At 58.8% G+C, this 13089-nt stretch overlaps 1 protein-coding gene across 3 annotated transcripts; it reads right to left on the bottom strand.

Annotated features, from left to right (window-relative positions):
- Nucleotides 1–3014: 3014 nt before the first annotated feature.
- On the bottom strand, nucleotides 3015–12954 carry SERPINA5 (serpin family A member 5). 3 transcript variants are annotated; one of them, XM_045823721.1, is made up of 6 exons: nucleotides 12818–12920; nucleotides 9156–9268; nucleotides 7151–7614; nucleotides 5189–5459; nucleotides 4665–4812; nucleotides 3015–4078 (listed from the first exon to the last, which is right to left on the bottom strand). In XM_045823721.1, exons 2-6 carry the CDS (start codon nucleotides 9206–9208, stop codon nucleotides 3890–3892), a joined length of 1125 nt encoding a protein of 374 aa, XP_045679677.1. In that variant the 5' UTR covers nucleotides 9209–9268; nucleotides 12818–12920; the 3' UTR covers nucleotides 3015–3889. The 3 variants fall into 3 exon arrangements, with proteins under 3 accessions (XP_045679677.1, XP_045679676.1, XP_045679674.1); XM_045823720.1 differs by lacking the exon at nucleotides 9156–9268 and having other exon boundaries at nucleotides 7151–7791; nucleotides 12818–12954; XM_045823718.1 differs by lacking the exon at nucleotides 12818–12920 and having other exon boundaries at nucleotides 7151–7791.
- Between the last annotated feature and the right edge of the window lie 135 nt (nucleotides 12955–13089).

Raw genomic sequence — 13089 nt, 5'->3', positions numbered from 1 at the left:
GGCATGAGCAGAGCCCTCGCAGATTTTCTGGTGTGTGAGAGCCTCAGACCCAGAGGGACAGTGACTGCACAGCGTGGATGGTGATAGAGGGGAGAATGGGGGGCGGTGGGAGCCCGGAGGTGGGCTGGGGGTCAGCTGGGTCTGGGGGACCCCTGGCCAGAGTGCTGAGGCTGTGCCTCACCTCGGGTTGTCATTCTGTGTTTATTTGTTGGCTCACCTGGTGATTGCCCGTGCCTGCTGGGCTCACCGGTGCACCCGGTACCGGCTCCACGCTGAGCCCCATGGGCAGCCCACCGGCACTGACCTTCGAATGAACGAGCTAACGAGCAGGTGCAGGCTGGGCACGGCTGTTCAGTGGGGCGTGGAGTGTCTGCTCTGGAGCCCAAGGTCGTTCTTTCTGCTGTGGGTCCCGCAGGGTCAAGTGGGGGAGGAGCCCCCGGTGTGTTGGTGGCCGTGGCTCCCAAAAGGAGGTCCCGGAGGTGTATGTGGTCAGAGAGGGAAATAAAAGTATTTCCCTACGGACAAGAATGAACTTGGCAATAGGTACAGGAACTCAAAGTTGGGGTGATGATTATGGGTTACATTGTGTCCCCCCAAATTCACAGGTTGAGGACCCAACACTCAGCCCCTCAGAATGTGACTGTATTTGGAGGCAGGCCCTTTACAGAGGTGACTGTGTGGGAATGAGCTCGCAGCTGGGCCCTGATCCGATGGGACTGCTGGGGGTTGGGGGCTGAGGGGACTCCGATGCGGAGAGTCAGACGGAAGGCCACGCAAAGACACAGAGAGAAGATGGCCATCTGCAAGCCGAGGGGACCTCAGGAGGAACCAACCCTGCCAGCACCTGGACCGCGGACTTCCAGCCCCCAGGACGGCGAGGGAACACAGTTCTGTGGTTAGGCCGCCCAGCCTGGGGCATTTTGTTATGACAGCTCCAGTAGACGAATCCTAGCGGCTAAGAAAGAGGGTCCTGGGGGGACAGTCATGCTTCTATGTGCAGGCACCCTGCAGACCTCGTCACCTTTTTACCAGGTGGGATAATGAGGCCGAGCAGAGGAGCAGCCAGTGGGCGCTGGAGCAGGAGTGGATGGACGTGAGCGCCCCCTAGAGGGCTGAGTGGGGATACCTGCTGATGTGCCGATGGGACAGTGAGGGACGAGGAGGGGTCCAGGGGATGCTCAGGGTGTGTTGTGGTGGCCAAACTACCCTGAAACCGGGGTGAGAGAGAACAGACAAACCGTCACCCTTGCGTTCAGGGTCCCTGTCACTGGACCACCAGCACTGTCCCCCTCTTCCCCCACACTGGTCCAGACTGCGGTCTCTGGTTTGTCACACACACGGCAGGTCACTCAGCATCTGGCTCCTCTGGAGCCGTCGTTCCCTGTGCCTTAAGGTCCCGTCCCTGCTCCCACACGGTTGTCTGTCGAAGTCATACTTATTCTTTTTTTTTAAAGATTTTATTTATTTATTTATTTTAGAGAGGGAAGGGAGGGAGAAAGAGAGAGAGAGAAACATCAATGTGCAGTTGCTGGGGGTCATGGCCTGCAACCCAGGCATGTGCCCTGACTGGGAATCGAACCTGCGACACTTTGGTTCGCAGCCCACGCTCAATCCACTGAGCTACGCCAGCCAGGGCGAAGTCATACTTATTCTTCAAGACCTGCTCAGGGCCTCCTCTTCCGAGAAGGCTTTGCTGACCCCCTGCAATTCCTGTCTTCTCTCTCTCTCTCTCTCTCTCTCTCTCTCTCTCTCTCTCTCTCTCCCCCCCCTCTCTCTCTCTGAACTGCTATACTATTTTGTTCGCCCCAGGATCGTGTGCCCAGGGAGGGACACGGGACACCCAGCAGGGTGCTTTAGTGCATGACACGTGCCCGAGGCCCACGAGTCGGCACCCAGTGCCCGCCCCAATCTTGCACCCAGTAGCTGCTTGCTGACCATTTGCCCAGGAAACTTTAGACAGCGTTGGACCTTGGCCTTAAACACATTGCACAGGCAGACCCTCCCCCTGACCTTGCACCCCTGGGCAAACAGGCGAGGTGTTTCTCGAGGGGAAGGCGCTCGGGAGCGGGTCTGACCCCAATAGGACGCCCAGCCCCCAAAAGCTGTCCCAAGCTCGGAGCTCGGATGCAGACAGACAAGCTGTCTGGGTCAGGATGCAGCCACCTGCTCTGCCACCAGTCAACACGTGCCGCCTGGGTCCCGGAGCCAGGGCCTGTGGGTGTCACCGCTGGGGGGCCTCTGGGCAAGCACTTAAGTTTGTTTCTTTAAAGTGGATGAAAGTGATAAGCCCCGCAGGGTGGCTCAGGGATTAATGAGATAGATCCCAGGTGCCAAGCATCTCCTCAGGCTGGCACTTAGTAGGTGCTTAGTACTTCGGGGAGTGGTCAAATCTTGGGGTCCCAATCTTGTTAGTTCTAAGGAACACCCTTCTGTGGCACAGTCCAGACTCCGGGACCAGAGTGGTACAAGCAGCCTCGTGGAAAGCAAGCTAGGGATCCATGTAGGGTGGCGGGGTGGGCAGACAGTCGGGGGGTCAGAGTTGGGGGCAGCTGGTTAGGGGACCGTTTGAGACTGAGTGAAGGGCTCATTTGCTTATTCACTCACTGAAGCATCTTTAAAGTGTCCGATGCCCTGGGGGAGAAAAACTCGGTGGGTTTTGTAAAAGGGAGTAAGCGTCTCTGACCGCAGGGGAGCCCTCAGCCAAGGTGCCCCGACTCAGGCCTTGGCTTCCTGGTGCCATCTCCTCTGCAGCACACACAGCACAGGGCAAACCCTGTGGGGCTGGAGTCGAACCCGGCCTCCACCCCTTAGGAGCTGTGCGCCTGGGTAAGCCGCCTGCCTCTGCCAGCTTCACCTTCCCCATCTGTAACGTGGGGGCCAGAGCGCCTGCTTCCTAGAGGACCTTGTGAAGGGCAATACCACTGTCCAGGGGAAGTGCCTGGCACCTCGCCTGGAACGTGGTCAGCTATCAATGTCACCATTCCCAGAGACACTTCCCTAAGGACAATGCCCAGTGCTTGCAAAAACGCTTTATTGTTATGGCCGACACTAAAGTTCAGCAGCATCTTTGAATGATGCTCTACTATTTGCAACAGGCCTTCAGTCCCCCACCGCCACCCAAGCCCATGAGACTGTAACTGCATCCACAGGGTGGAGCAGCCCTGGGACGGACCATTTCCACCTCGCTGTCTGCTGGCTGGCTTTTCTAAAAGGCTGAGTGGCACTCGAATGTATCGACATCAACTGTGATTGGCAGTAACACCCCAGCCTTCTTGTGTGGTTTCAGGGATCCTTCCAGCCTTGACCTGATCCTTCAATGCATACGCGGAGAAACCGGAGTCCAGAGAGGGACAAAACTGCCCCAGTGTCACACAGCTGCTTGGCTGGGACAGAAGCCCCACCCCAGACGCCCATTCGGGTGTTCTTTCAAAACCGTAGCACGTGGATGGCTGGTGTCGCTGGTAAGTGGGGGACGAGGCTTGGACACCCACGTCCCGGTGGAAGTGTCTACCTGGGGACAGCCTTCCTACAGAGCCGTGTGTAACGCTGGGCTGGGGACAGGGGCCCGGGTTGTGGGCTCCTTCCCCCCTCTGACATGCTCTGTGAGCCTGGGCAAGTCAAGCAAACTCTCTGGGCCTCGGAGCTCGTCTCCACTGACGAAGAACGAGGGCAAGACCAAACGTTCTCCAGGGCTCTTCCCGGTCCCTGTGCCTTGCGACTGGGTGAAAAGAAGCAATCGTCCGTGTATCAGGGTTCCTGTTCCTCTTTGCGAAAGTCTCACTAGTCAACTGCACCTGCGTAAATCATTAGCTCTCAGCAGATCAAAGGCCAGGGTGCACCCACTTCTTCCGCCGAGGAGGCCTGTGACCTGTCGGGAGAGACCCCCGCCTCAGGGGCGCATCACTCTGCCCAGGAAGAGGACGTTCTTGTTGTTCTCCATGATCATCATCAGGAAGGGCCTGTTGAACGCTACCACCTGAGCGCCTATGCGGGCCGACCGGAAGGTGAACACCGTCGCCGTGGCCGCAGCCGCTTTGGTTCCCGACTCGTCCACCTCCACGACGGCTCTGTGCACCATCTGCAGGGGAGACACCAGACAGACACCGCCAAATCAGCAGGGGCGGGGGGAATGACATCACAGGAAGTGGCAGAACTGCTGCCCGTGGCGTCCCTGTCAAAGTCGCTGTGCAGCCGGGCCTCGGAGCAGGTGGGGGAATGACAGGATGGCTGTGCCCCAGGCAGGGGAGCACATGTGTCTGTCACTGAATTCCTAGGGCTCTCACAGCGACGGGGTGACACTCCAATTTTATAGAATAAAAGGAGGCTCAGAGAGGTCGAAGCATTGTTGGAGGTCACCCAGCTGGCAAGTGAAGGAGTTACTGCCTGATTTTTTAGTTTTGATGGCTTCATTCAGGGCTCCTTCCCCCGAGACACTGCTAGATATGACTTCTCATTGCACAAAGGATATAAGACGCAAAGGGAAGCCTTTGCATTTTGAAGAATCAGAGGAGCAAGAGAAAGAATACGGAACGTGGAATGGAGTGGAATGGAATGGAGTGGAATGGAACAGAATGGGTTAGGATGGGATGGGATGGGATGGGATGGGATGGGATGGGATGGGGTGGCTATCTCTGAAAGCAAGTGCTTAGGAGCTTGTGGCTCACCTCAGACACCTGGATGTTGGAGTGGTTGGTGAATCCCGTCAGGTCAGCCTGCGAGGTGAAGAGGTCCCTGATCCCTAGCTTGGGGAGGACCTTCTCCAGCTGATAGGACCCTTCCAGGGAGAACTTGGGAAGGTAAAGCTGGAGCTTTCTAGAAACAGAAGACCCTTCTTAGACTCTTCCAGAGCATCAGACCATTACTCATATTCCTACCATCTCCCCTCGGCTCCCTAACGACCCTCCAGCTCCTGCCTAGAGCAGAGCCGATCTCACTCCGGGCTTGGACCCGGGCTACCCCAGAGGCCACGGCACACTCTGAGGGCACCACCAGGAGAGCGGGCTTCCAGCCCCAACCCCTCCAGCTGGGCCAGGCCCAGGGGCTCTGGGACTTCAGCTGATGCCTCTGGGCCGGGAGGCAGCTCCCGGGCTAGGTGAGCCCTTCCCACCACGGCTGTGTGGCCCTAGGGGACCTGTGTCTCACTGGGGGTGTGTAGCATTAGGTTGATTCCAGCGTGGCCCGAGAATACCTCTTTGTGAGCTTCTTGAGCCACCTCCTCAGTGTCTCCTGGCTCAGCCCCGCCTCCACCTGCTCCATCCTGCCCTGGCTGGGGAGAATGAAGAGCGCAGTGGCGTTCCCTTGGTAGGGGACGCCCACGACCCTGCAGTAGAGGTTGCGGTCCAGGAGGTAGTGATACTCATCCTCACGTCTCATCATGGGCACCTGCACCACCGTCTCTGAGGTCACGTGGAAGTCCTGCTTTAGGGTGCTCTTGTGGTCGAAGCTTGTCTCCCACTTAGCTAAAGACAAAAGCAAACATGGACAAGAAACGAGAGATTCTCAGCTGCCCGTGAGAAATGCGGAGACCACAACTCTACCCAGCCGACATCATTCCCTTTAGAGCACTCGCGCCGGTGGCGGCGACCGTTGAACCGCTTGGACCCCTTTATAATTTGAGGGGCACACACTTGACTGTCTTGTGGGGCTTCTGCAACAGTTGCAAGACAGGGAGCTTGGTTTTCACGTCTTCAGAGACCCTGAACCCCGAGTGTTTGTGGGATCCTCTGATATAACCGGAGGCCAAATACCCAGGTGCGGAGCGTAAAAACCATGGACGGCTGGTAAAGCTACACTGTTCCAGGTGAGTTAGTCTGTTTTTCACTCTCTTCCCAATATTGGACTTTGATCTCCGTTTGGAAGAAAGGTTAGTCAGGTTTGCCGAGATACGTGATTTTTCCCACTGGGAAATCTTCAGTTATGCGTGCGTCCTGCTCTGTCTCTTCCTATGGGAATTTTTTGATCAGAGTGATACAAGCAATTGTTTCCACCACCTTCTTCATAGTTATCAAATATAGATCCCGCCCCAATGCCGGACTCAGCCGTCCTCGGCAGCCTGGTGTGAGGGAACAGCCTGGGCTGCGGACAAGGGATCTTAGAATCCCAGCTGATACTCAGTGTCTGTGAGCGTAGGAAGAGGGGTGGGTGGTTAGCATTGAACTATTTTTCTCCCTCCCTCTCTCTCTCTCTCCCTTTTCTTCTCCCCACCCTCCCTCCCCTTCCCTTCCCTCCTCCCCTCCCCCTTCTTCCTCTCCTCCCTTCCTCCCTCAGCCAGGCCCCGCAAGGAGCACCGAGGGGCTCAGCCGTCCGCACAGCGATTTCCAACCCTTTTCATCTCGAGGCACACATGAACTAATCCCTAACACTCTGCGGCACACCAAGGACTAATTTTCTGTAGACCTGGCAAGTAAAAAGGGATCATTTTGATTCATTCACACTGGACGACGGCTATTGTTATATCGGCTATTGTCACTTTTCAAGAAATCTGACAATCCAAAAGAAAAGAGGTCCGTGCCCCTGGCTGAAAAGTCAGGATCTGCACGTTTTAAGAGTTCTCGCGGCGCGCCGGCTGAGTCGCTGCTTTGGAAGCAGAAGTGACAGCTGAGATGGGGGGAGATGTTTATAAGAAATGGCAGGGAGCTAAAGACGGGGATTAGCTTTCGAGGAGGGGAGAGAACACTTTTCAGAGGAGCAGGCTCCTGACCTGGGAGTTCTCGGCTCAGGAAACCGCGGCTGGGATGCAGAGGGCCTGGGGGAAGGGCGCGGCCTGGGAGATGCCTGCACAGTCCCTGCTGAGGCCCCAAGTCCCGCCCTGCGTGGCCACGGTGTCAGCAGCCACGCGCCCCAGCGGCCATGAGCAACTCGGGCCGGGGAACCCGTGGGGAAGCAGCGACCGCAGGTGCCCCCAGGGGCCCAGAGACAGGACACAGCTCTTCCCCAGCAGAGAAAAGGGCACTGGGGCTGTGGACACCCGCTCACACAGTGAGAAGGCGCCCCTGCACCCGCGGCTGCTGTTGGCTTCACCCTGTCAACACGCGCCAGACGAGACCAAATCTACTCCCACGCCTTCATGTGTGCGGGAGTCGGGTCTTCTCTTAACAAAAGCAGCTGAAAAGAAAGAGGAAGTTCAGGTTCGAGCTTTAAAGGGTCTTACCTTTAAAGAAAATGTAGTTCACCATAACCATGATCTCAGAGCTGTCGAGGTCCTTAACCAAGTCCACGATCTTGCCGTTGGTTTGCTTGGCCACGTAATCATTGATCTGCTTCTGGGCGGCTTCAGGGTCCCTGAAGTTGGTGGGAAAGGTGTCTGCCAGGTACAGCGTCCTCGCGGCGCTCAGGAAGGCGTCCTGGACGTGCACCGTGGGCAGGATGAACAGGGCGGTGCCGAGGCCCAGCTGGAGGTCCGCCCTGGGCTGGCGGAGCTCCTGCAGCAGCTGGTGGGAGCCCCTGTGGAACGCCTCCTCCTCCTCCGGGCCCCCCTGTGCAGGGAGGCCCAGACCCTCCGAGATCTGTGTCTTTGTGTCAGACGCAGCCGCCAGGTAGATCAGGGCCAGGGACTGGAAGATGCTCAGAGGAGAGAAGAAGATGTTCTGGTCGGGGCTGTCTGCCGCCAAGGCCCTGTAGAGGTCGAAGGTGAAGTTCTGGTTACCAGGGGCCTCAGCGCTGGCAACGGGCAGCTCCCTGGCTCTCTTCTTTGTCCTCCAGGCGTGGTGGTGGCGGGGGAGGCCAGCCGCCTGCAGGCTGAGCAGCACCAGGCAGGAGAGGAGGCACAGCTGCATGGCGCTGCCTCTGGCTCTAGAAGGAGAGTGGGAAGAGGTGCTCAGGGGGCTGTGCAGCCAGCGGGGCTTCTCGGAGAAAAGATGGGGTGGAGGCGTGCAGGGCCGAGCTCCCAGAGGACTGCCCCCGCCTGCCCAAGGTGCAGCACCCGAGAGGACTCAGCAGGGAGAGGGAGAAGGTGGAGGGGTGTGGCCTGGAGGCGGGGCCTGGCCACCAGGGCAAGGCTCTTCCCCTGTCGTTCACATCAAGGGACACACCACAGGGCGAGGGGGCATGGGGGCGGAGATTCTCCCGTGTTCTGCCTGGTTCGAGTCTCTGAGGCTCTTGGGGAGCGAGCAGCCTGCTTCCAGACGTGACCTCTAACCCTCCCTTCTTCCTGGGTGCAGCCTGCGCAAGGCCTCCAGGCTCTCCTCAGGCCGACCTCCCCCCATGGGGCTCGCAGCACGCCTGGATTCATTCGTGCAGCGGCTATTTCCTGAGCACCTACTATGTGACCGCCCGGGTGCCAGTCTCCTGAGAGTCACCAGAGTGCACACGGATGCCAGTCGTCCCCCTTCTCCTTGAGCAAGTGCACAGAAGTGAGGGCTCAGCACAGACCTGGTGCTGCAGGAGTGAGAGCTGTTGGTGTGGCAGCGTCTGGCCAGAGCCCCGCCTGAGACACGCTTTCACACGCACACTGTCACGTGAGCCCGGCAGTGGTCGAGCAGACGATTCCCAAGTCGCCGTGGCTCTGACTGACTCCCGGTGCAGGTGAATTCCCCTCAGCCGGGAGCCCGCCCCTGACCACCGCCCATGGACACCACGGCATCAGGCTGCCAGCCCCAGGGTGGGCGCTGCCAGAGTCATGTGACCCACGCAAAACCAAACTCCAAAGACCCCCGGCAGCTGCCGTGGGTTTCGCTGGCAGAATGGCCCCCTGCAGGGAGAGGGGGCTGAGGGGCGGGGAGAGGAAAGTGGCGGGGGCATAGAAACCAATGAGCTTGGGCGTCAGGCCGAACCAGGCTGCAGTCCTGTCTTTGAGCCAAACCGAGCGACTCAACAGGTCACAGGGACAGGCCCTGGCCTCCAAATTGTGTCTGAGCTCACCAAGGAGGCACATGTAGCATGGTCTGTCTGCAGAACCTCGGACTACCCAGAAGGCAACCACCGCACCGTGGGGGGCCAGGCACAAGGCCCGCACCCACCGTCAGAAGCCACGGGGTCCTCACACACGTCAACTCCTTCAGCCTCACGCCCACCCGCAGAGGGAGGGTCTGCCACCAGCCCCACTCCACAGATGGGCAACCTGAGGCTCGGAGAGGGCGAGTCCCTTGCGAACAGCGGCAAAGCTTGGGCTCAGACCCAGTTCTGACTTTCAAAGCCCTCACTCTGAAATGCCTTACCACTTGGCTTCCCCAGGCCCCCAATCCTCCTCCCCGGACCCCCGGTCCTCCATCACTGCGTCACGGCGTCCCGATGTTGTATTCCAGGCATTCCGGGCAAGGCCAGCCCTAATCTGCAGATAATTCAGAAACATGCTCTGACCTTGCCATGCTGAGACTCCCTGTCCCTTCCCAAGAGTGGCCTCCCCTCCGGCCAAGTGTGGGCCGGTCAGTGTAGCAGGTTGCTGCTGGAGAAACAGTTGCGCTCAACACCCCCACCCACCCCTGCTGATTAGCACTGAGCTGGTCAGCACCCCAAAGGGAGGGCTTTCAAAGAAAAGCTACAGACGCAGAGGGAGTTTCCTGCTTGGATGGAGCGGGAGTGAAGGCTCTGGCTTCTCGTCCTCCCACCCTCCCAGCCGGTGACCTTGGGCCAGGCCTGCCCCCTCTCTGGCCTCGGTTTGTTCCTAAGCAGCTGGAGGTCTGTGACTGTGACAGCCAGTAACCCTCCTCCCCACCACTGTCCCCACCCCCCAAGTGCCCACTGGCTCCCCCTGAAGAGCAGGGTCTCCTTGGAGAGGCCCCGCCTCCCTCAAGCCCCGCTGGCTGCAGGTTCGAGACCCAGATGTCTTGCCCTTTTTGGGGTCCACTCTCTTCCTTTTATTAAAGCCACTATCTATTCCTGGCTGGCGTAGCTCAGTGGATTGAGTGCAGGCTGCGAACCAAAGTATCGCAGGTTTGATTCCCAGTCAGGGCTCATGCCTGGGTTGCAGGCCACGGCCCCCAGCAACCGCACATTGATGTCTCTCTCTCTCTCTTTCTCCCTCCCTTCCCTCTCTAAAAATAAATAAATAAAATCTTTTTTAAAAAGCTGCTGTCTATCCAGAACTTACTAAGACACTGTAACTATTACTGCACTTAATCACCACCAAAAGCAAGCATTGTTAACGTCATTTTACAGGTGAATAAACTGAGGCCCAGAGAAACGGACTTGCTTGTCCCAGCCAGAGAGTGAGGGCACCGGACTATAATTCAGATTCCTCTGGCTTGTCCCTTCATGGCCCCGAGGAGTGACACCCGACACACGTCCCTGCCTCTGTAGCTCTCGGGGTGGACCCCGGGGTCTCACCCAGACTGCTCGCCTGTATGAGCTCATGCACAACAACGCGAGCTGGTAGCATGGTCACATCGTACAGAAGAGGAAACCGAGGGTCAGAGAGGTCCTTCCCCAGGACGGGGAGTTCTCAGGGCCTCATTTCAGTTTCCTAGTTTCAGAGTCCAGGCCTGGCCGTCACACTTCTGGGCCTGTGGTGGGAGTCCGCAGCTCTGACAGCTTTGCGCCAGCTTGGAGCTCGGGGTAAGCCTGCTCCAGGCCCCGGGAGCCTGGCACCCGGGAGGCCGGCAGCTGGAGCACTGGCGGAGCCAGGCCTGGCTGACTCACTCCTGGGTGCCTGATGCCGGCGTTTCCTCAGAGATGCCTCTGCACGTCAGGGGGAGGGCAGCAGAGGTGCCAAGCTCCTGTGATGTCCCAGGCCTGTGACATCCCAGGCCATAGCGACCCGAGGCAGCTGGAGGTAGGCAGACCCTGGGGCGGTTCACTCACTGATCCCCCAACATCCATGGACCCCAAATCTGCCGGCTTTTATTCCAAGGGGCAGGCAGAAAGGTCCCACCCACCCAGGTCCGTTTTGGCCTCGGCTACAGGCGATGTGGACCGAGAAGAGGCCAGCTGTGATCTGCTCATCACAGAAGGGAATGGACCCCGGGTTCCAGGCAGACAGGGAAGGGCAGAATCCCAGTTTCCCTGGGGTCCTGAAGACCCCGGGCACAGACTTCCTAAGAGCGGTGATCTAGAGGACTTTGAAAACCTCCCTCCCATCTGCAGACCGTCCGCAAGCCCCGTGGTTTCCAGCTCCAAAAGGTGTCTTAAATCTGCCTGCTCCTCCCCATGGTCCCCGCCATGGTCTTAATAGAAGCCCCTTCCATATTTCACCCGGCCCACCCCACTTCTTCAGTCCCCACGAGCCGTGCTACATGGCATCTGAATCTCCTTCCATCACAGCCAAGGTCACCGCACTCCCCTGCCTAGGTGTGTCATTGCTGCCCATTCATCTGGGGTAAAATTTAACTCCAATCTGTGCGGTGGCCCCGTGCAGTCTGCCTCTGCCCGGCTCTCCCCAGCCTCGGCTTGACCCGCTCTGCCCTCGGACACGTGTGTCCTCTGGACACGCTTCTTTATTTACTTCCTGGGACACAGCGAGCCCATCCCAGCCCCGGCCCTTGCACATTCCGCGCTCTGAAGGAGACCTCTCTCCGCCTTTCTCACCAGGGCCAGCTCCTCCAGAGACCTCGGGCCTCCTCACTGCTCTCTCCTCTCTCAGGGGATAGTGTAAGTGCGGTTGCACGTGCATCTGTGCTTGGCCCCTTCGGTTCCGACTGCTCCCCGCCACTAGCAGATGCGCTCACAGCGGGCGAGGGCTAGTGCACAGGCACCTCTGTGCCATGAATGAGTGACTGAGTGAATGAATGAACCTGTCTCATTCTCTGTAATTCAGAGGTGTCAGGCCACGCCCCGGACACTACAAGTGGTGAAGAGCAGTCAGGCTGGGCGTCCGGAGCTGAGCTGCGGCGGCCTTGGGGCTCACTTGCCGGGCGACCTTGAACAACGCCCCCACCATTGCTCTGCTCCCATTTCCTTTCTTTTTTCTCTTTTCAAAAAACCACCCCATTAAGGTGGGACTGACCCACCAAAAGGCTCACTTACGTCTTTCATGCGTACGGCTTGCTGAGGTCGGTGAGAAGCGTACACCCGCCAGACCATCCCCACGGCCGCCCACCACCCCCCAGAGTTCCCTCCTGCCCAGGGCAGCAGTTCCCCTGTCACTCCGACATTTCCTGCCAACAGCCCCACCTGTAGAAAAAACGGAAAGTTCCTCTCACCGTAGGCCTCTGTTTTGGTCACTTAACCAATGGCCGTGAGGCCATGGGAGAGCAGCGGGAGTGGGCGCAGCCTCCCGGCAAAGCGGCCTCATCTCAGGGAACCGGACGACAGTTGGTTATTTTTCCTGCTTCCTAAAGGTCAGAGGTTCCCGGCACAGACGACAAGCTGGGACTCACTGAGCACCTCCTGGGCACTGACACTTGTCCCCACTGCCTCATTTCAGGGTCTCTCAGCCTCAGCCCCAGTGGCAGTTGTCGGACCTGAATCATTCTTCATCGTGGGGTGGGGGTGGAGGGGGTGGGGGTGCTGTCCTGTGCGTGGTAGGATGTTGAGCAGCATCCTTGGTCCCCACTCACTGGCTGCCAACAGCAGCCGCTGCCCCCCACCCCCCACTGTGACAACTAAACCTCTCCAGGCGTGGCCAGATGTGCCCTGAGATAAAAATCATGCCTGGGGACAGCCAGCCGCGTAATTAATCGTCATGTCACCCATCCAGAGGGTATAGTAAGTTGCATCGTACCTGCAAAGAAACTGAGGCTCGGCCAGATTTCGTGTGGTGCCCAAGGTCACCTCTGCTGCCCGAGAGGCCCTAGTCCTGCCCCAGCACCATGGGGAGCTTTTCCTGCTCTCTCCGGGACCCCTCCAGCACACTTAAGCCCTCCGAACGCCCTACGTCCAGAGTGCATTTCCTGACCCTCTTCACACGCCCCTTGGGCTCTCAGTGTGCAGCGCCTGTACTTACTCTGTCCCGTGGCCGAGGGTGCACACGGTGGAGGCGACAGGCGGGGGGCTCTGGACCGTGCAGAGAGCGGGCTGAAGTGGGGCCGGCACTCCTCACTGTCAGCAGCCAGCCTGGGCCGTGACTCCGCCTCGCCCTGGCCCCGCCCACCAGCCCTGCCCTGTCCCGCCCCGCAGGCCTCCGGCCAGCACTCAGGTTTCTGGCAAAGCTACCCAAGCTCTGACCAGGGTCACCACCCACCGCCCTGCCCGTCCCTAAAGGGGAGCAGAGCTTGC

The sequence above is a fragment of the Phyllostomus hastatus genome, unplaced genomic scaffold (genome assembly GCF_019186645.2).
Source record: "Phyllostomus hastatus isolate PE091 unplaced genomic scaffold, TTU_PhHast_1.1 phas_scaffold_501, whole genome shotgun sequence".
Classification (NCBI taxonomy): Eukaryota; Metazoa; Chordata; class Mammalia; order Chiroptera; family Phyllostomidae; genus Phyllostomus; species Phyllostomus hastatus.
This window is presented reverse-complemented; position numbering and strand designations above follow the sequence as displayed.

Coding starts and splice junctions, on each gene's coding strand:
- SERPINA5 (XM_045823720.1), bottom strand. CDS start 7,775: ATGCAGCTGTGCCTCCTCTCCTGCCTGGTGCTGCTCAGCCTGCAGGCG. Junction 4,813..5,188: donor CTCAAGAAGCTCACAAAGAG/GTATTCTCGGGC, acceptor TTCTGTTTCTAG/AAAGCTCCAGCTTTACCTTC. Junction 4,079..4,664: donor CCAACATCCAGGTGTCTGAG/GTGAGCCACAAG, acceptor TCTCCCCTGCAG/ATGGTGCACAGAGCCGTCGT.